General features: G+C 43.2%; 1 protein-coding gene across 2 annotated transcripts in view; it reads left to right on the plus strand.

The window, feature by feature from the left end:
* The first annotated feature begins 3,427 nt into the window (after positions 1-3,427).
* The window catches only part of LOC119858063 (glutamate carboxypeptidase 2), a 53,088-nt gene continuing 30,549 nt past the window's right edge, over positions 3,428-25,966 (plus strand). The window contains exons 1-6 of one of the 2 annotated variants that reach the window (XM_038407939.2): positions 3,428-3,796; positions 6,079-6,187; positions 10,147-10,333; positions 11,865-11,966; positions 23,120-23,245; positions 25,249-25,435. In XM_038407939.2, the coding sequence (XP_038263867.1) occupies positions 3,679-3,796; positions 6,079-6,187; positions 10,147-10,333; positions 11,865-11,966; positions 23,120-23,245; positions 25,249-25,435 (829 nt within the window). In that variant the 5' untranslated portion in view covers positions 3,428-3,678. Of the gene's footprint in view, positions 3,797-5,743; positions 5,783-6,078; positions 6,188-10,146; positions 10,334-11,864; positions 11,967-23,119; positions 23,246-25,248; positions 25,436-25,966 lie in introns of those variants that run through there. The other variant, XM_043504134.1, reaches the window with a different exon arrangement.

The following is a 25,966-nucleotide window of genomic DNA, read 5'->3' on the forward strand; positions in this document are numbered from 1 at the left end:
GAGATTAAACTAGAAACTCTGCAGCCACTGCAAAGGAAAATTGTAGACTTATAATTAATTAATTAATTCACTATATATGTTATATTATCTCTGTCTGAGGAACACCTAGTGCAATGGGGGTCCTAGTCTATGACTAGGCTCCTAGATGCTACTGCAATACAAATAAACAAATAATAGAATTAACCAGAAGTGGTTTTATTTGTACTAGGGAAAACTGTATCATGCCAATGACACCAGACTGAATGATCCCAGCTAAGAGATTATCTGTGTCCTGCATCTTAACAGACAGCTCGGTTTTTTGCCCTTCAAACTACTCAAGTTGGAAAAAATAAAGGGAAAAAAAGTCATTCTGCCTCCACCTCCATGTTTCATTAACAAATTAGAATAGCTGGTAGAGACTCCTCTCAGATCACATGTGGAGAAGAAATATTAACTACCTTCATTCTTGTGCCAGTTCCACCTATCCAAATTATCTGTATGGTTTCACATGTGAACTCTATAATCCTGAGTGTAATATATCACACTTTTGCACTTACATAACACCTTCTGTTTACGAGCCTCAAAGTGCAAGACAAATATTATTGAATTAAGCTCATAATGCCCCTGTGTTCTACTTATTTTGTTTATTCAGACTTGGTTGCTGCACCTGTCTATGGCTCTAGATCTAGGTTTTTAAGGTCAGGCTTGACAAAGCCCTGGCTGGGATGATTTAACTGGGACTTGGTCCTGCTTTGAGCAGGGGGTTGGACTAGATGACCTTCTGGGGTCCCTTCCAACCCTGATATTCTATGATTCTATGATTCTATGATTCTAGACGCATTACAAAATTTGATATAAAACAGCTTCAATGCAATATTAGCAAGGCTCACAAACAGGCCTGTAGATCATTTGAGAAAACACACAGACCTGACAACCCCAGGCAACATCCAGAATCCAGCTTCTCCTCCATCAAATTACCCCACTTTACATGATCTGGAATTGTTTGTTTAGACCATTGAAACACCCTGGTCTGCATAAGGGGAATATTTAATGCACTTGCATCCTTGTGGCTTCTGTGTAGTGACAGCCTGATCCCACTGAGTTCACTGGGAACAGGACCAAAACCTGACTACAGTGGGGAGATTTTTACAGTGCTCCTGAGAACCCTGCAATATCATAGCAAGTGAATCTTTACTGTTTTGTGCTAGTTTTCTCACAGTGTTGAGACAGGTGACAGCCCTACAACTGTTCCTCCCGGAAATTTCCCAAACCATTGGCTGCAAGATCCCCTTTGCCAGGGATTGGCTGTGTCCACATGTCTCAAACTGGTGGAACGGAATGCGGAAGATTTCAAAACAATTAATGGATCTTAAGAGCTGTGAAGAGAACACAGCAGTGCTGTCTCTCAGGTCTGTCCTCGGTCCACTGGTCTGCAGCTGTTCCAGTGTAAAACAGCTTCTTCTTGAAGGTTGGAGCTCAGTAAGTCAGACAGTGGAGGATACTTCTAAAACAGAATGGAGCTATGAGGGTGAGAATGTTATGATATCTGAAATCACAGTCCCCAAACATGAGGTGTTGAGTGAGGAATACAGCTGCAACTACCCAGATTTCCACACAGTTTGAGGCCAGCTTATTCCCTTTGTTTACCAGGGACTATACCCCATATGGAACTCCATATCGTACACAGAGACATATAACCCTAGAGGGTGTGGGACCCGGGACCTAGGCCTTTAGTTTCTAATCTGCCGGGGGGTGCTTCCCCCCCCGAGGTCCACCCAGGCCTCACCCCCACTCCACCTCTTTCCCCCGTGGCCCCACCCCCTTTGCGCCTCTTCCCGCCCTGCCTCGTTCCGCCCCTGCCCCGCCTCGTTTCACCCCCTCCCCCGAGCATGCTGGGCCCTCGCTCCTCTCCCCTTCCCTGCAGAGCCTCCTGACACCGCAAAACAGCTGATCTGCAGAAGGCGATAGGCGCTGAGAGGGACGGGGAGGCACTAATCAGCGGGGCCCACCAGCGGGCAGGAGGCGCTGTGGGGAGGGGAGATTCTGGTACAAAGGCTCCTCTTTGCCTCCCCCACCCACCCACCCCACCTGCCGCTAGCCTCCCCACCCGCCTCCTCACAATTTTATCGAAGCGCAGGGCCCCCCAAAGCGCGGTGCCTGGGACGGTCGCCCCAATTTGCCATACCCAAGGGTCGGCTCTGCACATAACAGCCCATTAATATATTGCAAGTAAATTTACTACAATGAGAAAACAAAGAGAACATAAGAAGAAAAGAACGGCCATACTGGATCAGACCAAAGGTCTGTCTAGCCCAGTATCCTGTCTTCCAACAGTGATCCAGTGCAGGAGCTCCAGAGGGAATGAACAGGACAGGCAATCATCAAGTGATCCATCTTCTGTCACACATTCCCTTCTTCTGGCAAACAGAGGCTAGGTCGGGGTGGGCAAACTACAGCCTGCGGGCCGTGTCCAGCACATCAGAAGTTTTAATCTGGCCCTCGAGCTCCAGCCGGGGAGCGGTGTCGGGGGCTTTCCACGTGGCTCCCGGAAGCAGCAGCATGTCCCCGCTCCGGCTCCTATGCATAGGGCAGCCAGAGGGCTATGCACACTGCCCTCACCCCAAACACCGCTCCCCGCAGCTCCCATTGGCTGTGGTTGCTGGTCAATGGGAACTGCGGGGGGTGGCTCTTGGGGCGTGGGCAGTGTGCAGAGCCCTCTGGCAGCCCCTACGCATCCACGCAGGAGCTGGAGTGGGCGTGCTGCTGCTTCAGAGAGCTGCAGGAGCGTCTGGCCACACCTCCACGTAGGAGCCGAGGGGGGACATGCGCTGCTTCCGGGAGCTGCTTGAGGTAAGCACCACCCAGAGCCTGCACCCCAATTGCCCCTCCCCACGCCCCAACCCCCTGCCACAGCCCTGATCCCCCTCCCGCCCTCCAAACCCCTTGGTCCCAGCCCAGAGCACCCTCCTCCACTCCAAACCCCTCATCCCCAGCCCCACGCCAGAGCCTGCATCCCCAGCCTGAGCCCTCAACCCCCCGTTCCCAATTTCGTGAGCATTCATGGCCTGCCATACAATTTCTGTACCCAGATGTGGCCCTCGGGCCAAAGTTTGCCCACCCCTAGGGTAGGGACACCATCTCTGCCCATCCTGGCTAATAGCCATTGATGGACCACCTATCCTCCAGGCATTTATCTAGAGGCAGAAATGAAGCGGGTCTGAGTGGACAGACAGACATAAACAAGTGCGATGTGAGCAAACAGGTAAAAGGAGGGGAAGTGGGGCGTGTAAAACGAGGGATCTGTAGAAAGAGCCCCTCAGCCACACTAGCTTCACACAGTGACACCCCCAAGCCCTATTCAGATCATCTTCTCCCTCTCCCGCACGTCGGTCTCCCGGCTTCTTTTCAGGTCGCAAGAGGCAGAAGCTGCAGAGTCTGGCTCCGGATCCGGATCGTCCCAAGGGCCTTTGAATCGGGGAGGGGCTGATCTGAGCCCGTCTCTAACTGAAACACGTTGCAAATTCCTGCTCCCCTAAGAGGCCGGGGACTTGCGGGGCTGCCTCCCGGGAGGCGCCGTAGCCCGGAATCTCCCTTCCCCGCCTGCGGAAGCGAACCGACCTTCGCCCGGCGCGGAGCGGGGGGCAAGCGGCAGCGCCCCGCCCAGGGCCGGGCGGCGCAGAGCGGCCCGAGCGGGCCAGCATGTGGACCGCGCTCCGGAGCGGCGCCGAGCGGACCCTGCCGCGGGGCAGCAGGGGTCGCCTTTGTGCCCTGAGCCTGGGGCCGGCGGCCCGCGCTGCTCCTGCTCGGCTCCTCGTCGGTACGGTGCCAAGCCGCGGCTCGCCTGCCTGGGCGGCTCCGCTTTTCCCGAGCTCGGGGCCAGGCGGAGGGGAGGGGGGCTCTGGCTGGGAGAAAGGGCGGGGTGGGGGCCCCCCCCAGGGAGTGAGCCCCTTTAGATCGGGTGAGGGTTGTTTGTGCTTCTCCAGGCCAGGGGTTTTCAAACTTTTTTTTTCTGGCGACCCAGTCGAAGAAAATGGTTGATGCCGCTGGGGATGAGGGGTTTGGGGTGCGGGCTGGGAATGAGGGGTTCATGGGTTGTGAGAGGGGGCTCAGGGCTGGGGCAGGGGGTTGGGGTGCGGCAGGGGGTCAGGGCTCTGGGCTGGGGTGCAGGCTTTCGGTGGGGCCGGGGATGAGGAGTTTGGGGTGCAGGAAGGGGCTTCGGAGGGGGGGGGGCCCATGGCTGGAGCAGTGGGGCTGGGACACGGGCTTAACTCCGGTGGCTCCTGGTCAGCGGTGCAGCCTGGTGCAGAGGCAGGCTTCCCACCTGTCCTGGCACCGCCGACTGCGCTGCGTCCCGGAAGCGGCCAGCCGCAGGTCCGGCTCCTAAGTGGAGGTACACAAGTGGCTCTGCACGGCTCTCCACACAGGCACCGTCCCCCCAGCTGCCATTGACCGATTCCTGGCCAATGGGAGTGCGGAGCAGGTGCTCAGGGCAGGGACAGTGCGCAGGCCCCATGGCCCTCCTGCCCAGGAGCCGGACCTGCGGCTGGCCACTTCTGCGGCGCAGCGCGGTGTCAGAACAGGTAGGGACTAGCCTGCCTTAGCCTGGCAGCAGTGTCATCGGGACTTTTAGCGTCTCAGTCAGTGGTGCTAACCAGAGCCTCCGTGACTCAATGCCTTACGTTCCACAACCCACATACTGGTTGCAACCCGCAGTTTGAAAACCATGCTCTAGGAGATCAAGCCTGCTCCACTTTGCTGTCACTCACTGCAGGGTAAAGCGCCCTGTGCAACACCCCGGACCACAGCAGCCAGATCAGACCTGATTCGCAGCAACTGAGCTCACAAGCAAGCACACGGGGGGAGAAGGGAATTGGTGTTTAAACGGAGAGTTTTAGGTGTGATTGTTTACACGTTTACTGGAGAGAGGAATAGCAGAGATAGGGCCAGAACAAAAGACAGAAGAGAGACACCACTGAAAGAATGAGAGACACACATTGAAACAAGAGCCCCAGATAAATAGCCACAGACCGACTGGTAGAGAGCACACACTTTTTCCCTTGGAGGGAGGTTTTTCTTTTAACTCCTCATCTTCCCCACCATTGAACTGAGCATTTTCCATAGGAGACTTCCATTTCCCCCCATTTCCACAGGTTAAAAGGTAGCAGTAATGGAAAAAAGGTATAAGAAAAGGCCCCAAAAGTCCTACCTTTAATCTTGGGGGAGTTTCTTTGTCATTTATTCATCGTTTGTGTCCCTGGAAAGCCTAACTGAATTATTTTCTGCTCAGAGAGATGGACTTAGTATAAGGTTGTGCTAGTGACTAGCCCCCCTCTCTGTAACTGCAGGGTTTTTCCCTGCTGTATATCCCCCTTCCAACATTTTGAAGTTAATGATGAAATCTCTGCTGTATTCACAGGGGGGGGACATCTTTTTAAAAAATGGAACTCAGAACTACTTGAATTCTAGTTTCTATAACCAGATGTCCCTGGTGGATCACGTCCTCTGTCTTTACTGTTCTAACTTATTTTTTTAAAAAATAATTATATAGGAAGTTTGAATAAGTTTACAAATCCTTGCCCTGTAAATATCAGAAACAAAACAATCATTACAACAGTTAACTTTTGTTTAAGGAGACATTATAATAACAGATGTTTCATAGGACAAATGTTTGGAATATGCAGAGACCAAAGTCACAGAGATTTACATGTCACTTCATGAACTTGCAATCCACATCCTTTGTTTCTGTGCATCTTTCTAAAGATGTTGTCTTCTGCTGAGATGAATTGAACCAACATGCACTAAGGTGATTAGTCATTTGGTGGCCTGGTGCTTATGGGACAGTAGATGGAACTCTTCAAAATCCACAGTCAAGTAGGGTTGCATTCCATCTATCTTATCTATCGAGGCTATAAGCTCTCTTACTTTGTGTTGGCTCAATGTCTTGCACATCAGACTTTGATCTTGGTTGGGTCCTCTAAACACAAGTGTAATAAAATCAACAATAAATGTCATGATAAAATCTTGACGTGATACTGAAGGATATTGTCATGGGCCATAGAAATAATGTTTTCTTCGTGCTCTTATCATTGTATTTTGCAGGCTGGTTTACAAAACCTACTGATGAGATAACAGCCACTAATTCTCATGAAAAGGTGAAGAAGGCATTTATGGCTGAAATGAAAGCTGAAAACATCAAGCAGTTTCTATAGTAAGTGAAGTCTGTACTTATCTATCCACAACATTCATCTGTGATCAACTAGTACAATGATTAGGTTTGTGAACAGACTTTGGGTTATAGCCTGTGTCTAAAATACTCATGTGAGTCATATTTGACAGTGGAGCCCATCACAGGTCCTCCTGTTGCTTCTTAACTTCTGTGGAAAACAGTGGTCCCTCTATAGAGAGCAAGGACCAATGATTTCAGTGTGGTCAAACCCTCACTCTGACTTCTCTGGTTAAGAGGACTCAAAGGTCAAGTCTGTCACCCCATCACAGCCCAGCCTTCCCCACTGCAGCCAGGTTCCATTTGCAGGGGACTGTTTACCTTGCATCAATTTTCAGGCAATACTCTGACTTCAAGGGAGAATACAAGTGGATCTGGGACCTAATCAGGAGTGACTCCACTGAAGTTAGCGGAGTTACACCAGTATAAATGGAAGAGAACCAGGCAGCAGGTCCTTGCCTTCCAGACTATTTGCAGGTTAGCCCCTCCTACCTGTCTGCTCTTGTCTCCTACTCACCTTTGCTATGTCCAGTCACATGTTCTTTTTATTTTTGTGTGCCACTCTTACTCTGGCGACGCCTTCCATGTGGACCCTATGTCTGCAATCTCCTCTCTGACATGCCTTTAAGATCTACTTCTTTGTGATGAGAATAATTTATATGGGAATCTGGAGATGGGGTAGATACCAGCTGGTCAATTTAAAAATCTGACCCAATTACCGCAAAATAAATCTGTGGTTCTCATGCCTTTAAGTTCCTTCTTAAGGATACATTTAATCCAAAAGGCTTATTCCACTCACCCATCCCAAAGCATGTTAACTAGGAGGGTAGGTCCATATCGTCTGTGATATTTAGGCATTTAGCTCCCATTGATTTCAGATTTGAGGATTTGGTCCATAATGTTTTAATAATCTTGTCCGTGTTTTAAAGTCCAGCTGGAAGGCTGTTAGCATCTCCTGAAATTCAGACAATGATAGAAGGGATGGGGGGAGCATAGATTTAAAAAAAAAAAACATACCCCATAATAGTCCCTTATTTCCATAATTTATTCTAGAACTTTAATTAGGGAAAAGTTGAGACACATTTAATAATGTATATGATGTGGTTGGGTAAATTTATTAGTAGTCTCTTAATGGAGTCCAGCATTTGTTAGAAGCTATTATTAATTCCAGTCAGGAACAGACCAGAGACCTCTGTTTATTGCTAGTAATTAACTTTCAGTGTAAAACGTATCAGTGATTTAGGGATTCTGCCTTACATACAACTCCCAACCTTTTAAAAAACACATGATTGTGCCTAGGTGGAAATGTTCTTAGAAAAACAATCTCACTGGATGAGATCATGGCAAGTCCACTGATTTAATGTTAAATGCATTTGCCACAAACCATTGCAATTATTAAATTATCCTGGACTAACTAAGATCAGGCTAAAGGCCCAGGATTGTATAGGAAATAAAATTTTAACCCAGGATTTGGTTATTACCAAAGTAAGATGGTTGCTAAACATTCTTTCGGTAGGATTGCTTTATGCCATCAGAACTCCCTATCTCTATGCCCACAGTAAACACTGCTGCCTCAGCTTTTGAAACACAGGCAGCTCTGAGATAGAATATGGCAGTAACACAACAGTAATACTGAACAGCAGATTGGTGCAGGAAATGAACACAACATCCAATAAAAACAGCAAAGGAAATATAAGGATGGAGAATTCAATTACTGTATTTGAAATGGACCATAGCCAGGATCCTGGGAGTTAAATGTTCCCAACTCTAATGAAAATGCCACTGTCTCTTTAATGACCACAAATGGTCCAGGCCTCAGTTCTACATGTCACCTCCACCAGAATAGTAGCCCCAACACCTTGTTAGGACATGGACTTAATATTAACTCAGGGAATATTGGGTTATCCACAAACATTCTTTGTAAAAGTAGAGGAACACAGGTCTTCCAGAGCGTTCACTTTGCCAACTCTGTTCTCTTTGATCTAAGAAGCAAGGGTCAAAGTTGTTCTCAATCATATCTCTGTAGTTCACATAATATTGCATTACTAAGTAATATAGTATTAATAGAGTTATTACTCTAGGGCTTGGCTAGTAACTGCTCTCTGTAAAAGTTCCATTGCCTGATCTTCACCGGAGTGCTAGAGTATCAGGAATTCTCCCCAGGTTAGGGCTCAGATGCCACTGTACATAAAAGTACCCTAAATGTGGCAGATGGAATGTACTTACAAATACATAATCTAGTATTTTCAAAAAGCAATATCAGTGTAATTAAAAAAGTAAGTATTTAATTAAGTGATGTAAAACAAAGGAAGCACTAGATACATATGCATATTGGTAGGCAGCCTCCCATACTACCATATTTTTGTAAAGGTTAAATAAAACACTACATTTAATTCAAAAGTTACATCGGCAACATTTAACATTTGTAACACAGGAGGAAAAGCTACAGTCCTTTCAGTTTAGTGGACTGCTTTGAGGTCTCATGTCCTTGTCTGCATCCAAAAAAAAAGCTTAAGGCAGACAGCATGAAACTATCTTCAAAGGCTGTGAGGAGAGCAGAACTGTTTGAACTGGTTACTTAAGGTAAAAATGTCTGAAGTGCCTAAGTCTCCTAGAACTTAAAGTCCCATTTTCATTGAAAGTTAATTGGAGTTAGGCTCCTAAGGACCAGATTTTTAAAGGTAATAAGCCCCTAAAAGTCCAGACAGGATTTTCAAAATGCCTAGGCACCTAATTCCAGTGAAATCAGTGGGAGGTAGACATCTAGGTGCTTTTGAAAAATCCTACTAAGCATGTATGTGCATCTTTAGGTGCCTAAATACCTTCAATATTTTGGCCTCAGTCATTTGAAAATTGAACTGGTTTGTGAATCACTATCAAGCTGATAGTGATTTCTTCAAATGGATTTGTTATAAATACTGGCCAAATAAATATCTGGATACTTGTATCACCCCCCTCACCATAGTATCTGAGTGACTCACAAACAGTAGATGAGTTTGTACCCACAGCCCCACTGTGAGCTATGGAAGTGTTTTTTCCCATTATACAGATAGAAACTGAGGTTAAGTGACTTGCCCAAGCTCATATAGGAAGTCTGTAGCAGAGCTAATGTCTCTTTCCAGTGCCCTAACCACGAAGCCATTCTTCTCAATAGTCTCCATAAATCATATTTCAGAACTATGGTTGTTCACAACCTTTTTTCAGACTGTTCATTCTGTCTATTCGCTGTTCATTATTCATGATATGCGATGGGTCAGCTAGGTAACAAGGTACTGTTTTTTTATCTCTGATTGGATGACTGAATCTTTTTAAAGAGACAAATAGCAATAATCAACTTACAGGGTAAGTTTTTTGGACAAATAATCATTTGTGCCAAAATTCATTAAGACTTTGGGAAGAACATCATGAATATTGCATATCATATGGCCCCATGAACAGTAGCAAATCAAATATAGAGATCAGATTTTCAGTAAATTAGTAAATCAGTGTTTCTCAGTGTTTGTTTGGCTGTAGTACAGGGGAATAATAATAATATCTAGTCCTTATCAGTAGATTTCCAAAGTGCTTTACAAAGGAAGTCAATATCATTATCGCTGTTTTAGGGATGGTGAAACTGAGTCGCAGAGGCCTCATCCAGCCAATGGTAGAGCTGGGACTAGAACCCGGTCTTCTAAATTTCAATGCAGTGATCTATTCACTAGGCAACACAGAAGGGGTCAGTAGTAATAGCTGAGGGGAAATTGAAGTCTTTGATGTCTATGTTTATAAAACTGACTTAAAACCATAGGTACAGGGATGACAGGGTAGCTGGTTTATTCTGGGTAGTTCTGATGGCTTTTTATATGTTTTAAAATGTTCTTGTTTCCAGTTAAATCAAGGTGCTTCTAATTACAAGTCCAGTTCCTAGTATTGACTGCTAATAAATGCCCATTTCTTTTCCCCAGTAATTTTACACAGCGTCCTCATCTCGCAGGCACAGACGAGAACCTGCGCCTTGCACAGCAAATCCAAGGCCAGTGGAAGGAATTTGGATTGGATTCAGTTGAGCTGGCTCACTATGACGTCCTGTTGTCCTACCCTGATGAAACGAATCCCAACTACATCTCAATTATTGATGAGCATGGAAATGAGGTAAAGAAGACATCAGGTTTTGCAACTCATATTTGTCTACACAGGGAAGTTAATTTAGATCAGAGTAGGATGTGAATTTAAGTGGAATAGTTAATCCTTATTAACTCACTCTGTGGATGTTCTTATTCTGGATTAGGAGTGACTTCTTTTGAATTATTTTAGTCCATTGAAGGATTAAGTGGATTAAGATAATTCAGAATAAGAGTGTCCACATAGATAATTAATCAGGATTAGCTCCCCATGTAGACAAGTCCTAAGAGGAAAAACTCACTTTCATATACCTTGGGATAAGAAACTGTGGGTTTGGGGAGGGGAAATCTATCCTCCGCTCTGCCAATGTTTTACTGTATGAAAATCACGTTGGGCGCAATCTAAAGATCATTGAAGTCAGTGGGGTAAGAGACTGTCACTGATTTCACCAGGCTTTGGACCAAGACTGAGACCTTAATCTTTTTGTACCTTAATTTTCCCTGCTGTATATTGGAAATGATAACGCTTGCCCATATTTGTAGAATGTATTGAGATCTATGGATGGAAGAACTATTACATAAATGCTGCTTATTTCTGTTTTATTTTAAACTACCACGCCAAATACAAGGAGGAAAGAAATTGTGACAGGTTCAGAGTATCAACCGTGTTAGTCTGTATCTGCAAAACGAACAGGATTACTTGTGGCACCTTAGAGACTAACCAATTTATTAGAGCATAAGCTTTCATGGGCTACAGCCCACTTCATCGGATGCATTGAATGGAACATATAGTAAGAAGATATATATACACATACAGAGAAGGTGGAATTATTATCCTGCTGATAATAGCTCATCTTAATTAATTAGCCTCTTACCGTTTGTATGGCAACTTCCACCTTCTCTGTATGTATATATATATATCTTCTTACTATATGTTCCATTTATGCATCCGATGAAGTGGGCTGTAGCCCACGAAAGCTTATGCTCTAATAAATTGTTAGTCTCTAAGATGCCACAACTCCTCCTGTTGTTTTTCTTAAAGAAATTGCGTTCTGCTTTCATTATTCACATACTTACAGTGGAGGTAATTGTGCTGTGTTCAAACTTGTAGTCTAAGGGTGGCAGTATGTATCTACGGCTAGAGCATGGGCCTAAGGCTGTATCTACACAAGCAAAAACTGGATGTGTAGTTCACCACCAGTGCAGCTCCTTTGCTGGTGAAAGCTGTGGTGTACAAAAAACTTAGACCTTTTTACCACTGTGTTGTCTAACTCCTGGGTTGCATGTTGTGCAAAGAGAGCCACATGGGTGGGCCACTGTGCCCATGCATATTTTATTGAGGCTCCATGCTCGTGCAGGGGTTGGGTCTACCGATTTAGTTCTCTTTGCAAGATCAGGGCTTAAGCCTGCAACCTGAAGTGCATGCCCAGTAGCTGGGCAGGAGGAACCCTGGGTTAGATAGCAGAACTAGATTAATCTAAACCATAACCATCTGAGAAATATGCCTGTTTGGACTGTGCCTCTTTCTAATATTATGTCTCCTTTTTCTTCTTTCAAACTAGATCTTCAATACATCATTATTTGAGCCTCCCCCTCCAGGATATGAGACTGTTACAGATGTTGTGCCACCATACAGTGCCTTCTCAGCTCAAGGGGTACCAGAGGTAAAGAGGTTAGAACTCTGAAATTCCAGGCTTCCAGCCATACACTAGGGTTGCCAGTTTTGGTTGGACATATTCTTGGAGGTTTCATCACATGACATAATCTTAAAAGTTTAATCTTTAATTCCTGAAGACTCCTGGACAATGCTGAAGGGTTGGCAACCCTACCCTACACTTATACCATGAGACCACATCATCCCTAAAAAGTGTTAGCCCTTGTGTATTGGGAAAATTTTGAATTTGGAAATTATATTTTCCTGCTTAAATTTCGCCCTCTAGCTTCAGTTGGAGATGTTCCTTTGACTCTCTTCCTAAAAAAAGATGTTAGTATTGTTGGCTGCTATATTCCACCCCAGTGATCACTGTAAACTTAGTTTAATGTTTTCAATCTTGGGTAACAAGTCAGGATCCTAAATCCATATTTAGGTATATAAATAAATAACATTTTTTCAAAGGTGTGTGCACCCACAGCTTCCATTGACATCAATAGAAATTCTGAGCTTCAGTATCTCAGAAGATGGCCATATAAACGTGCCATATAAATATAAGGTATCCTGTCCCCACTGAAGTTAATGGCAAATTCCCATTGACTTCAGTGGGGCCAGGATTTTGTCCAAGGAGAAACTTTGTAACTTATGGGCTTGTCTATTTTGGGAAAACATGTCATGTTAGAAATTGTGTTAACTGACATGTTTTAATTAGCACAGTGTTAACGCTACTTTGTCCTTAGTGTAGACAAGGACAGCCATATTTCAAAACAAGTTAGCTTAACCAGCAAGCACAGGTGACTAATACGTATTGAAATATCATGTGCTAGCTAGCACATGTTAAAATACATATTTTTCCTAAGGCAGACATGGAGGTAGATATTCAGAAGGTCAAGTGGCACATAGGTGCTTAACCTCCCATTGAAATTCAATAAGAGTTAAGTGTTTAAGTGTCCTTTATGTCTCTAAAAATCTACCCCACGGCCTCTCAGGGCAAATTTTTTTACCATCATGTTAACTAAACAATATGAGTTTAATAACTTTTCTAATGAAGTGAGCTGTAGCTCACGAAAGCTTATGCTCAAATAAATTTGTCAGTCTCTAAGGTGCCACAAGTAACTCCTTTTCTTTTTTTGCGAATACAGACTAACACGGCTGCTACTCTGAAACCTTTTCTAACATGATACATTTTACCAGTAGACATGCTCTATTATGAGCAACGAGTATTTAACTGGTACCCTAAGTCCTTCAAAATACACTTGTATGAAACATTAGCTGGTGATGAAATGCTCGGTACTCATGGGTATCTGTGTGGTTATACTTTAATCAGCCACACAATCTATGGACAGGTTTCAGAGTAGCAGCCGTGTTAGCTCACCTTACCTGATCACTCTGGTTACAGTGTGTATGGTAACACCCATTGTTTCATGTTCTCTGTGTATAAAATCTCCCCACTGTATTTTCCACTGCATGCATCTGATGAAGTGAGCTGTAGCTCACGAAAGCTTATGCTCAATAATTTGTTAGTCTCTAAGGTGCCACAAGTCCTCCTTTTCTTTTTTTTGCAATCTACGGAGTAATGCTGGGTGCCTTATTGCTGTGCTGCTTCTGAAAGTACCAATGTTTCTGTGAATGCTGCCACAGTGCTAACCCGGCAATATCTTGTGCCACTGTCACTGCCGTGCCATTCTTAGAAAACTCCACATTTCCAGGAATGATGAGAAATCATTTGGCACTCATCATGGGCAAGATCCTTCATTTCTTATGCAACCAGAACTCCCATTGACGGTGGCTGGAGTATAAGAAATGCAGGATCAGACCTCCATGTGGTGTGGGAAGTTTTAGTTACAAAAAATTCTAGGTAAGCTATCCTTGTCTTAGGGTGAGTGGTTCCTTGAAGGCACTGACCATACCAAATGGATCTAGAAGTAATTGTGTATGAGGGAAATGTGCATACAGCACCATCTCTTAGGATAGTGTGTCATGCTGCCCTCTGCATCCAGTCAGTTGTCCTGCCCTGCAGAAGAGGAGCTAGGGAAAGCTTTTTGTGTCTTTTCCCCCTCCTGCACACATGGGCAAGAATCGCTCTTGTTAAATCCCAGTGCTCCTGTGTTAACGGATGTTTGCACTTTAGAACGTTCCGTGGCGTATTAATTTTGCTATCTCCTGTTTTGCGGAGGGTTCCAAAGGACAGAGGGTTCCTTGTAAAACTGGTCTGTAGAGCAGGAGCTTTCCTGTGTTATGTCCTTATTGCTCATTAGCGGGTTTAGTCAGCAATTTGTAAGATTAGAAGAGATTTATTTGTGCACATTACCTTTCTTGACAATTTAATTCAGGCTGTTAATTACTAATTTTTTGTGGTTTAGTAATAGGCTGCTCAAGTTCAGAAAATTAAAGGTATCCTGCTCACAGTTTGGTTTAATATTCAGAGGTAGCTGGAAAATCAGACCAGATAATCTCTATTCACCAGGGAATTTTCATTTAATGAGATTTTGTAGGACTGCAGCAGAACATTTGGAGCATGGTGAATGGGCACACTCATGGGTTATGACCTCCTGTTATAAAATAGTATCCTGAGAAAAACACTATGACTGTTTCTTTTATTTGGTCTCTGGTGAGCCACAATAAGTGATAAGAAGTAGGGGAACGATACAAATAGATCTGAAAGGCAGGAGCCTCCTTTTGAAAAACTAATTAAAATTAAATACATGAATGTTATCTGAGAGAAAAAAATGATGCCTGAGAGACACCAGACTGTCTCTCCAAAGAATGGGATGCTAATTGTTCCTACTCACGATCACAGTGTTGGCAAAATCTTCATACATCTAGCTAGTGCTATCAACAATAAACTATTCCAATGGTTGCTCCATTGCATATCAGAAACTTTCAGATGATGGGTTTTCTTTTTTATACTAACTATATGCTTTTACCCCTCCCCTCCATAGTTTTAGTGCTTGTGAGAAGTCCCAAGTCAGCAGACCTGGAAGCCTGAAGTCTTTAGTTTCTCCATACAACAGATACAGTACAGTCTACATCAGTGCCAGCTGTCCCACCCTGTTGTTTATTATTAGTATAATCGTATGCATGTAGGGGCCCAAACACTATCAGGGCTCTGTTGTGCAGGCACGTAGTAAGAGACAGTCCCAGTCCCAATGACCTTACAATCTAAGCAAACCAGGCAAACAGAGGGTGGGAGAAAGAAAGTATTATTCCCATTCACAGGTGGGAAACTGATACACAGAGGGGAGTGACTTGCCTGAGGGCAACCAGGAAGTCTGTGACTGTCAAGAATTAACAGGTTTGGTGAGTCCCAGTCCAGTGCCCCAACCACAAGACCATCCTTGCCTAGGCACAGTGGCCTTCCCATTAGTCTGAATATTATCACTAATAGTTTCTGTATCAGTCATGGAACATTATGTGGACTCCTTTAGGGGGGCAATGTAAGATATGATTGGTACAACTGCACAAGATACAGAGCCCATTTTCACTTGTGAGTTATGTTTTAGCCAGGGATGACCACACCATTATCAGCTCATTATATTTATGGGCCAAATCCTGCTTGCTGTACTTCCCTGACATGGTCTTGGGAGCGTGTTCAAATTATATTATTGAACTGAAGGAAAACTTGGGATGACTGCCTTGGTTCTGATAGAATTCTCCCTTCTTTGGATACCGTATGACCACCCCCATCAGGGCTGATGCATACCTACGGTACATAAAAATATTTTTTATGAGCAAATTTATGCTACCTCTGAATTTGGCCCCATGCACGCAGCTGAAGAAGAAGATGGTAACTTGCTCTTTGTAGGTATAAATGGGACTCCCACCATTAGCAGAAGCTCATGCAGCTTGGAGCAGCACTCCCCCTAACCAACAAACGCAGACAAGAACACATCATAGCTAGAACCCTACCAAATTCATGGTCCGTTTTGGTCAATTTCACGGTCATAGGGTTTTAAAAATCATAAATTTCATGATTGCAGCTATTTAAATCTGAAATTCACAGTTAGGCATCCTGACCCAAAAAGGAGTTTGTTGGGTGGGTCGCAAGGTTGTTTGTAAGGGAGATTGAGGTTTTACTACCCTTACTTCTGCGCTGCTGCTGGCGGCAGCGCTGCCTTCAGAGCTGGGCAGCTGGAGAGTGGCAGCTGGTGGCTGGGAGCCCAGCTCTGAAGGCAGAGTCGCCGCCAGCAGCAGCAGCGCAGAAGTAAGGATGGCCTGGTATGGTATTGCCACCCTTGCTTCTCTGTTGCTGCTGGCGGGGTGCTGCCTTCAGAGCTGGGCGTCTGGCCAACAGCTGCTGCTCTCCCGCCACCCAGCTCTGAAGGCAGCATGGAAGTAAGGATGGCAATACCATGACCGCCCTAAAATAAATTTGCAGTCCCCCTGCAACTCCCTTTTGGGTCAGGACCCCCAATTTGAGAAATGCTGGTTTCCCCTGTGAAATCTGTATAGTATAGGATAAAAGCACACAAAAGATCAGATTTCACAGGGGGGACACCAGATTTAAGAGTCCGTGACACGTTTTTCATGGCCCTGAATTTGGTAGGGCCCTAATCATAGCAGTGTGCTGAGAGCTCCACTGCCAGCCTCTCTGTTGCAGGAGTGACTAAGATCCTGGTCCACAAGGCACTTAACAGGATGAGTGCAAGCTGTTTCAAAGACCACCATTCATGACCTCTAAACAGCTGTGCTTTACAGGGACATTACAACTAGATTGGCTCACAATAAGGCTTGTGTGCAGACAAAGCGGAGTTCAGTATCAAGACTGCAGCTATGGAACAGAGGAGATCATAGGATTGCCATATGGGATCGGACTTAAGTCTGTCTATTCCAGTGTCCTGTCTCTGACAGTAGCCAGTGCTAGATCCTTCAGAGGAAGAAGAACCCGTTAGTAGGCAGATGTGGAGTAATCTGCCCCCATGTAAATCTCATCCTGCTTTTGAATAGTTAGAGATTGGCTTAAACTCCAAAACATGAGGTTCAATAGTCTTTCAAAATTTTTGTTATTAATCATAACTATGGGTATTCTTGGTATCCATATAAATATCCAATTCCCCTTTTAAATCTTGTTAAATGCTTTTTCTCAATAACTTCCTGTGGCAATGCGTTCCACAGTTTACGCACACTTTGTGTAAAATAATTTCTTGAGTTTCCCACCTTTTCATTTAATTGAATGTCCCCTTGTTCCTGTGTTCCAAGACAAGGACAGAAGTTCCCAATCTCCCTTCTCCAGGCCATTCATTATTTTATTTACTTTTATCATGGTTCCCTTTTATTTGTCTCCTTTCTAAGGTAAATAATTGCAATCTGTTCTTCTTCTGTCTTCACAGGAAAGTTTTTCCAGACCTTTGATCATTCTTATCACTCATCTCTGAACCCCCTCCAGTTCCTCAATACCCTTTTTCCATGTAGATGATCAATACTGGATATAGTATTCCAGATGAGGCCACACCATTGATTTATATAAAGACATTATAATATTCTCCATATTATTCATCATTCTATTCTTTATGCAGCCTAACATCTTCTTAGTTTTTCTGACCATGTTCAGGTCTAGATGCAAGAACCACCTTTTAGAAAGGGCCTCCTCTGAGGCCTGGTCTACACTACAGCGTTAAGTCGATATAAGGCATCTTACATCAATCTAAGCCTGTACGTGTCTACACTAAAATGTAGCTCCCACTGATGTAACTCACCCGCTACACCGACTTAATAACTCCACCTCTGCGAGAGGTGTAGCGGTTAAGTCGATGTAGTTAGGTAAACACAATGTCAGTGAAGGCACTGTATTGCTACATCGACTTTCAGAAACCATCTCACAGTGCTCCACACTGGCAGTTGAATCGGTGCAAGCACCCTGGTGAGGAGGTGCACCGCTGACACAAGGAGTGTAGTGTGGACATATAATTGAATCAATTTTACTGCAGTGGCTGCACATTAACATCATTTAGGTCGACTTAATTTTGTAGTGTAGACTTGTCTTCAGTAAACAGTATCCTACTCTTATGAGATCTGAAGAGAGGAAGTACTCTAAAGAAAAGAAAAATACTGAAGTAATACAATGGGCATAAGGGAGGGTTGAGAATTGCTGTTATCTGTTTCTGGAAAATGACTACGTTTTTAAATGTGTTCCATTTGTAAGCATCATTTAGTGCCATAACTAGTTACATTTTACGTGACTGTCTTGGTCTGCAAGTTCTGAGTGGTGTTAACAGGGTGGCCAATAAGATTGGGTGAAGATTTTCGAGAAACAGAAATTTTGCTGAAAAAATCCATTTTGGAGGTCTGAAATTCTTAGTGATTTTGGTCAAATTCAACAAATAGCTTCTTGGAAAAAATTCTAAAAAGTGGAAATGAAATATTTTGAATATTGAAAACATTTCATTTTGATTTTTTTTTTCATTTCAAAATATTTCAATTCAATGAAATTAAAAAAAATCATTTTGGTTCAAATCAAACCAGATCAATTATTCACTCAGCTCTAATTACCAACAGCAATGGAGTCAGGTGGCAAAAGAAAAGTAGGCGTCCTACCTCAGTAGGATAGCAGAATTGGGCCTACCCGTCAGTATTCACTGCTAGGCCTGGTCTATGCTTAAAAGTTTTTCCAGCATAGCTATGTCAGTTAGGAGTGGGGGCGGGAGTGGAAGGGATTGCACCTTTTACAGAAATAGCTATGCTAGCAAAAGCCTAATGTAGTTGTAGTTATTCAGACAAAAAAAAAATCCAGTCAGGAAAGGCTGGCAGAATCAAACACTGAATTTGCAAACAGGTAGGGTAGAGGGTACCTGCCAAACCCATGAGCTCTGCCATTAAATTTAAAGAGCCTTGCAAGACTTTAGAACTGAGTCCACAATGATTTCTCACTATTTGCATAATTTGCACTTTTTTGAAGGGCCATCTCTATAAACACTGATGATTTCATAGTATTACAAGCAAATTCCAGTGTAAATTATTACAGTATTCTGAAGGGATCTACACTCGCTGTGCGATTCCCAGTGGTATTACTGAAAGCCCTAGTTTTGTTACATATGGAAGTTCATTTTATAGAAAAATAACTATCTTTTGAAGGAGCCAGGAGTCCAAGTAGGCACAGATCTTACTAGGGTATAATCGCATGTGGATTTTTTTCTTTTCACCCTGCGTGCTCCCAAACATCTAACATGAGAACTGTATTTAACAAGACTCCTGTTGGATGAGAGCAGTGGGATGTTTCAAAAAGCCAATCCTATTTGAAAAATATGCTGCACCCATAACAATTTGAGTTATGAGCTCCACCCATATGACCAGGAAGCAACATACCACAGTTAGACTAGACTCAACTCCTGGTTATCACGAGGAAACTGGTTGATTGTATAATGTTCCAAAGTGATTTTCTTCGTTTCTTTAAAAAGTGCTCACTTCAAATCCACAGTTAGCATCATTAGGAATGTGGGGTAATGTTCATTACAACATGTGGCATCATAAATTCAACAGAGACCATTACAAACCTTCCCCCCGCCAAGAAATCCTGAGGCACTTCACAGCCGAAACTTAAAAAAAAAGAAGCAGGGAAGAGAGAAATCAGCCATTTAAAGAATTCAAGGCGATAGGGTCCAAAATACATTTTTATTACACCAGTGTACGTCCATTGATTTAAATGAAGTAGCTCCAGATTTACATCAGAAAGCAGAGTTTGTCCCTGAAATTTGCATAATCCCAGATGTAAATAGTACTGAAAATTAGCCTGTTTACTTTTACTTGGTGTATTTAACTGAATCCCGGTAGGAAGGATAAGAGAAAAATATTAAAACCCCTAAGAGTGCAGATGCTGACCAGCAGGAAACATAATAAAGACTCCACCGTAGCCTGGCTGAAAGCACACAGAGAAAATTAGAATTGAAAGACCTAATCTAAAACCCATTGAACACTGCTCCCTCCCACCCACGCAGGGGATTCTGCATGTGGGGCACTTACAAACAACCGCTGCCCCCGCCCAAGTACTATGATGGAGTGACAGCAGTGAGGGCTTAAACCACACCTAGAGTCCTCTGTGAGGATAGTACAGGAGGGAGTGCTCCAAGAGCAGCAGGTTTCAGAGTTTAGAACTCATTAAAATGAATAAAATAGTTTACAATTCTTTGAGCTATTGTTTCAGGCTCTCTGCAGACTTAGATGGACACCATTGCGTTGGCTATTCTGGGCTCAGATTTTCAAAAAATCTTTGTAATATGAGGGATCGAAACATAAGGCCAGCTGTGCAGCTGGGGGTAAATCTCTCTGTTTTCAGTGGAGGCGTGTAATTTAATCTGCTGATATTGGGACCTTATTTCATTTTTAAATGAAAACTGAGATTCTGACATCATCATATAACTCCAGGAGCTGCCAATTATACCTATGCCTTATTCCTGCCCTGCTCTCCTTGATTTTAAGAACAGATATCAGGACCTATGGAAGGCCTGCTTCATTTTTGTTATTTTGGTATCCATCTGTGTTCTTACTAAATAAAAAGGGTGTTCTAAATTTTTTGGATATCAAATAGAAATCTTTAATGGAAAACAGGCAAACCAATGATGTGAGGACACATTGGGTCAAATTCTGCACGTATGTACACTGGTGTAAATCTGGAATACGTCCATCAGCATCACTCGTGATCCAGTTCTGCCGCCTTTACTCACCTTGAATATATTTTACTACACAAGTAGTCCCAGTCAGAAAGGCAGGCAGAATCAGACCTGAATAGGGAAGCAGGTACCGTAGAGGGCATTTGCCAAATGAGCCCTGCAATTAAATTGAAAGAGTCTTGCAGGATTTTACAACAGAGTCCACACTGAATTCTTACCATTTGCATAACTTTGTGCATTTTTGAAGTGACCGCTATAAACACTAGCAATTTCATTCTATTACTAGCGAGTTCTGGTGTAAATTATCAGTGTTCTGTGGGGATCTACAGTAGCTGCGTGACTCCCAGTGTGGTTACTGAAAGGTAAAGCTGGAATTTTTCATAAAGAAATCCCATCCTAAAATGTATTTTTAAGTAATGTGTCAGAGATGCCTGAGCATTCAAATAAGTGACTCTTTTTATTGTACTTAATTTTCCTAATTGTATTTCTTAAAAGTGGGATTTTGTCTGCATGTTGCAGTGAATACCTTTGCTTAATCAAAGAATCATAAAAATGAAAAGCTATAGAATTGTATGAAAAGGTTTTAAGGATAAATTTTAACTCATATGGTGACTTGGCTTATCCTTTCACTGTAAAACAATTTCCCTGATTTTGGAAACCCAGCAGGCTGCTGTTAATTGGTATAATTACAGCACTCCCATTATGAATGCACACAAATCAGCATTTTTGTGTTGGCTGACAAATATGGAGACGTATAAAATTGGGGATTCTAGGGATAGCTCAGTGGTTTGAGCATTGGCCTGCTAAACCCAGGGCTGTGAGTTCAATCCTTGAGGAGGCCATTTAGGTATCTGGAGCAAAAACTGGGGATTGGTCCTGCTTTGAGTAGGGGGTTGGACTAGATGATCTCCTGAGGTCCCTTCCAACCCTGATATTCTATTCTATGATTCTAAATACAATCTGAAAATGATGAGAAAATGGGCCAGATTCTCCTCTCACTTATAGTGGTTTGACTCCAGTGTTACTCTGTTGACTTCATTGGAGTTCCTGATGATTTACACTGGTGAAAGCACGTGGAAACTCAAGCCCATGGCAGGGTTTCAGAAAGCTGTTACAGAAAATCATCTTAGTTTGGACATATAGTTTGGTCTGAACAAACCAGGCCACAATCTCAAGCAGGTGTAAATCAGCTCCACTGACTTCAACAGAGCATCACTGGTTTACATCAGCTGAAGATCTGGCCCATTGTGTCTGGCTTAAGTAGAGTCCACTCTTTGTATGGAGCCATGCTGAAGTCACAGTGCGGTAAAATTGTGTAAAACATGTACTTGTGGAATGTGCTAACTGATGTAACACAAGCCCAAATGTATTTGTAACAGGATGATCTGCCACTCAAAGGGCCAGAAGGCCTGGGGCCAGCCAACTAGCCCTGTGAGCCCCTTTAAGAATAGGTGATGGCCTTGTAGAAAGGATTGAAAGCTCAAATGAAGAAGAGATCTCCAAGAAACAGATTAGCTCCTGGAGCAAGGGACTCCCGGGCAGGCAGCCTGGAGGAGGACTGGGGAATAGTTTTGTTTGAGTTGAGTTCAAATAATAAATATCAGAGGGGTAGCCATGTTAGTCTGTATCCCCAAAAACGAGGAGTCCGGTGGTACCGTAAAGACTTAAAGTCTGCTATACTGTGGGTTTTGTCGGCATAACTACGTCAATTAGAGAGGTAAGTTTTTTTCGCACCCCTGACCAATGCAGTTATGCCTATATAACTTTTCAGTGTAGACCAAGCCCAAATGACAACATAAAGATTTATAGCACACCCAGAATAAATATACTGTATCCATTTTTGCCATAAACCCACTTACAAATGGCCTCAGAGCTACTGGAGAATTGTACCAACTCATTTTCTGTAAGCGCAAGAATACTATGGATCCACTGTTAACAGAGTCATAGCAGATTCATGTTATTCTTGAGTTCATTGAAAAGAAGGAGTTGGTGCAATAGCTTTGGGACAAAGATTTCAAGCATTTTATCAACCCACCCACAGAACTAATGTCTTCTAATATCTTTGTGAGAGTGTGCTTTAATTACTAAAGCAAAATCAAAAGCATTATCTTAGTAAAAATAATACCTAGAAATGCTTATGGGTACTTTTAATCTTCAAGTATTAATTAATTAAGACTCCCAACATCTTTGTGAAGTAGCTAGGTATTACTGTCCCCATTTTACAGATGGGGAAACTGATGGGGTTTCAGGATTCGTCCTGTACAACTGCAATTAATGGAAGCTTTGCTATTGACTTCAGTGGGCACAGGATCAGGAAGATAAAGATCCTGAGTCTGCAAGCTGCTTGAGCACCTTTATCTCCCATTGGTTGAATGTGAGTTGAAGGTGCTCAGAACCTCACAGGTTAAAGGCATCTTCACTTGCTTGTGGCCACAGAGGGAAGCCACATCAGACCCAGGGTTATAACGTGAGTTCCTTGCTCCCAGATTGCCCTTTATTAGAGCACATCTCCTTTCTTACGCTCACTGATATCCCCGTTCTCACGGTGCCTCTCATCTACTAGGGTGAGTTGGTGTACGTCAACTATGGCCGTACTGAAGACTTTTTCAAACTGGAGAGAGAGATGGGAATTAATTGTACTGGAAAGATTGTCATTGCCAGATATGGAAAAATCTTTAGAGGAAATAAGGTAATGTATCTACTCTATAATTGATATATATTCTCAGTTTGTGTTTAAGATATGCCTTCTCCATAACTAATGGCCATATTTAGAATCTCTTGGTGATCTTAGCGTAATAGAGTTGTTTATCAGACTATGCTCAAAGATGCTTCTTGAGTAGGACATATATACAAGCACATCTACGACAGTATAAATAATTAAATACATTTGTTTAAAATTACTCCTTTTTACAGATTCATCTCTTCTTTAAAATGTATCTAACATGTTTCTATTTAAAGAGTTCCCCAAATTGGGCAGGGATAGCCTAACAAAGGGTTTTTTAGTTTTTAAAAAAAACACCTATGGATTTCCTCAAATACTTAGGCCCTGATTCAGGAAAGTTCATAAGCATATGCTTAATATTAAGCACATGTTTAAGAGCTTTCTTGACTAGGGATGCTTTCCTCAATCAGGCCCCTAGCTTGGATATGACTGTGATCATATTTCTCTTAAAAATCCAATTGACTTCAATTTGAATAGGATTAGACCTTACATGTCATTTTACACAGTTTTCAGTTAACCCAGCAATCCTAATGCTGAATCTTTTAAAAGGGATATCTAAATTGGTGATATTCTCTTGAGGAATATTTTCTGCCCATTGAAGGGACTTCTGACTCGTGTCATTTTCATAAGTGAAAGATAATATATGTAATACTCTATATTGCTGAATTGTTTCTAGAATGCCAAGTGGTCTAGAATCCAGCTGGATGGGAAAGGCTCATGAAAATGAGAGAGAGGATTCCCATGTTTTGTAGTATTCTTAAGGCTTGAGAGTGACATGGACTTATTGTCACTAAAAGGAGCAACACAAATTCATTCTTGTTGTACTTATTGGAAATGCTGCATTCCTACTGACAAATTGGACAATATATATCTTGTCCAGTGAATTCCATTGGTTGATTATATTAGGTTTGCTTCTACAGTCCCACAGGATAGGATGAAGGCAAATATTGTATGTCCTGGGCATGGCTATGATAAGTTTTAACTAAAATATCTGGACCTTACAATCTCAGTTGAAGATTATTTGTCACTCTGTTACTATATTGATCTGTGTTACCTGCAGCAAAATAGATTAGGAGGCAAAAATGAGCATCTCAAAGCACTATCTGTGAGCCAGAGTTAAACACTGATTTTGCTTGCCAGAAACACAGATATGAAAACCCTTCCCTTTGTTAAAACAGCACAGAGCTGATCTGATGCCCCTGTAAGCCTAAAGATAAACAATTACTCTTTGGCTTTATGTACATGTTCAAAGAAATGGCAGATTCAAATCCTGGAGTAATACATTTTTCTGTCTCGTATGATTTACGATTCCGAACCCCCACACCCCCCCGAGATATTCAGTGTAAATCTCTCACTTAGCAACTAAGATTTCAGGTTGTATTAACACTTGTCAGACTTTTATATTGTGCACTGAATATTTCAGTAATCAGCTGCTTGTTTTTGTCGGGGTGACAGGAAACAAACTAGAATTACTTGGTACAGTAGTACCCTGTGAGTGGTGTTTCCATGTTATTGCACATATCTCATGCCTAGGATTCTAAGCAGCACCAAGTCCCTTATGCACATGCTATATCAGGTTTCTCAGCAGGATACCAAACCTATTGGCTGCCAGGAAATTGCATGACATGAGAATAATTATGGGCCAATTTCTTATTTACACTAAAATCCCTTTAAGCCGCTCGGGTAGTGTCAAGTGGCCTTAAAGTGGGTGTTAATGTAATTTATAGCCCTTTACAATGCCAGAATGGTAATAAATGAGATTTGGGTTCTAGGACTTGTCATCATTTTCAGCCCTTCGTTGAGGAATCTAAACGGGGATGCTTCTTTAACCAGTTCCCTCAATGCAAAGAATCAAAGAGTCTATTCTGTGAAATGCCAGGTGCCCTCCTTTTGGGACCATGGCCTGGAGAATTCATGCACTGGTGTCAAGCTGTCAAGGACTGAATAAGGAAATGGGATATGCTTTTTAGATGAAGAATGCTGAGCTGGTTGGTGCCAAGGGAGTTATTCTGTATTCAGACCCTGCCGACTACTGCGCCCCTGGAGTAGATCCTTATCCAAGTGGCTGGAACCTTCCTGGAGGTGGAGCCCAGCGTGGGAATGTGTTAAATCTGAATGGGGCAGGGGATCCTCTCACGCCAGGTTATCCAGCAAAAGGTGAGTGGCATTGAGAAGAAGCCATTGCCAGGGCCCAAGCTCTGATGAGAGCCTGGTGGTCCCAAAGGGGTCTGGTCTCAGGAAGAGTGGGAGAGGGTGACAGGACGTTCCTCATTCCTTTGGAGCAGATGTGTATAAACCCACCTGTTCTTGCCATTGCATGGAGGAGGCAGCTCTGGGCTCCTCCTGCACAGAGTGCTGCTGCATGGGACCCACAAGAGGGAGCAGGATGCTGTCAGAGGATTCAGAGTGGGCAGCATTGTGCTATTGAAACTCAAAGTATTCTCACTTGGAGGGAACAGTCTGCATGAGGGAATAAAACTGAGGTTGCGACTCTAACGTACAACAGCCCAAATACTGGACTGGGAGGGGACACCCTCTTGCTGGTAGAACTTCTAGCTCACAGGGGACAGCTGTCAAAGGGCAACATGCATATGTTTTGTTAGGGTAATACATTATAGATAGATAGATCGATAGATAGATATGTGTGTTTATACAGATATATGTATTAAACCTTCTGTCTCTTCCCCT

Source organism: Dermochelys coriacea, chromosome 1 (assembly GCF_009764565.3).
Source record: "Dermochelys coriacea isolate rDerCor1 chromosome 1, rDerCor1.pri.v4, whole genome shotgun sequence".
Classification (NCBI taxonomy): Eukaryota; Metazoa; Chordata; order Testudines; family Dermochelyidae; genus Dermochelys; species Dermochelys coriacea.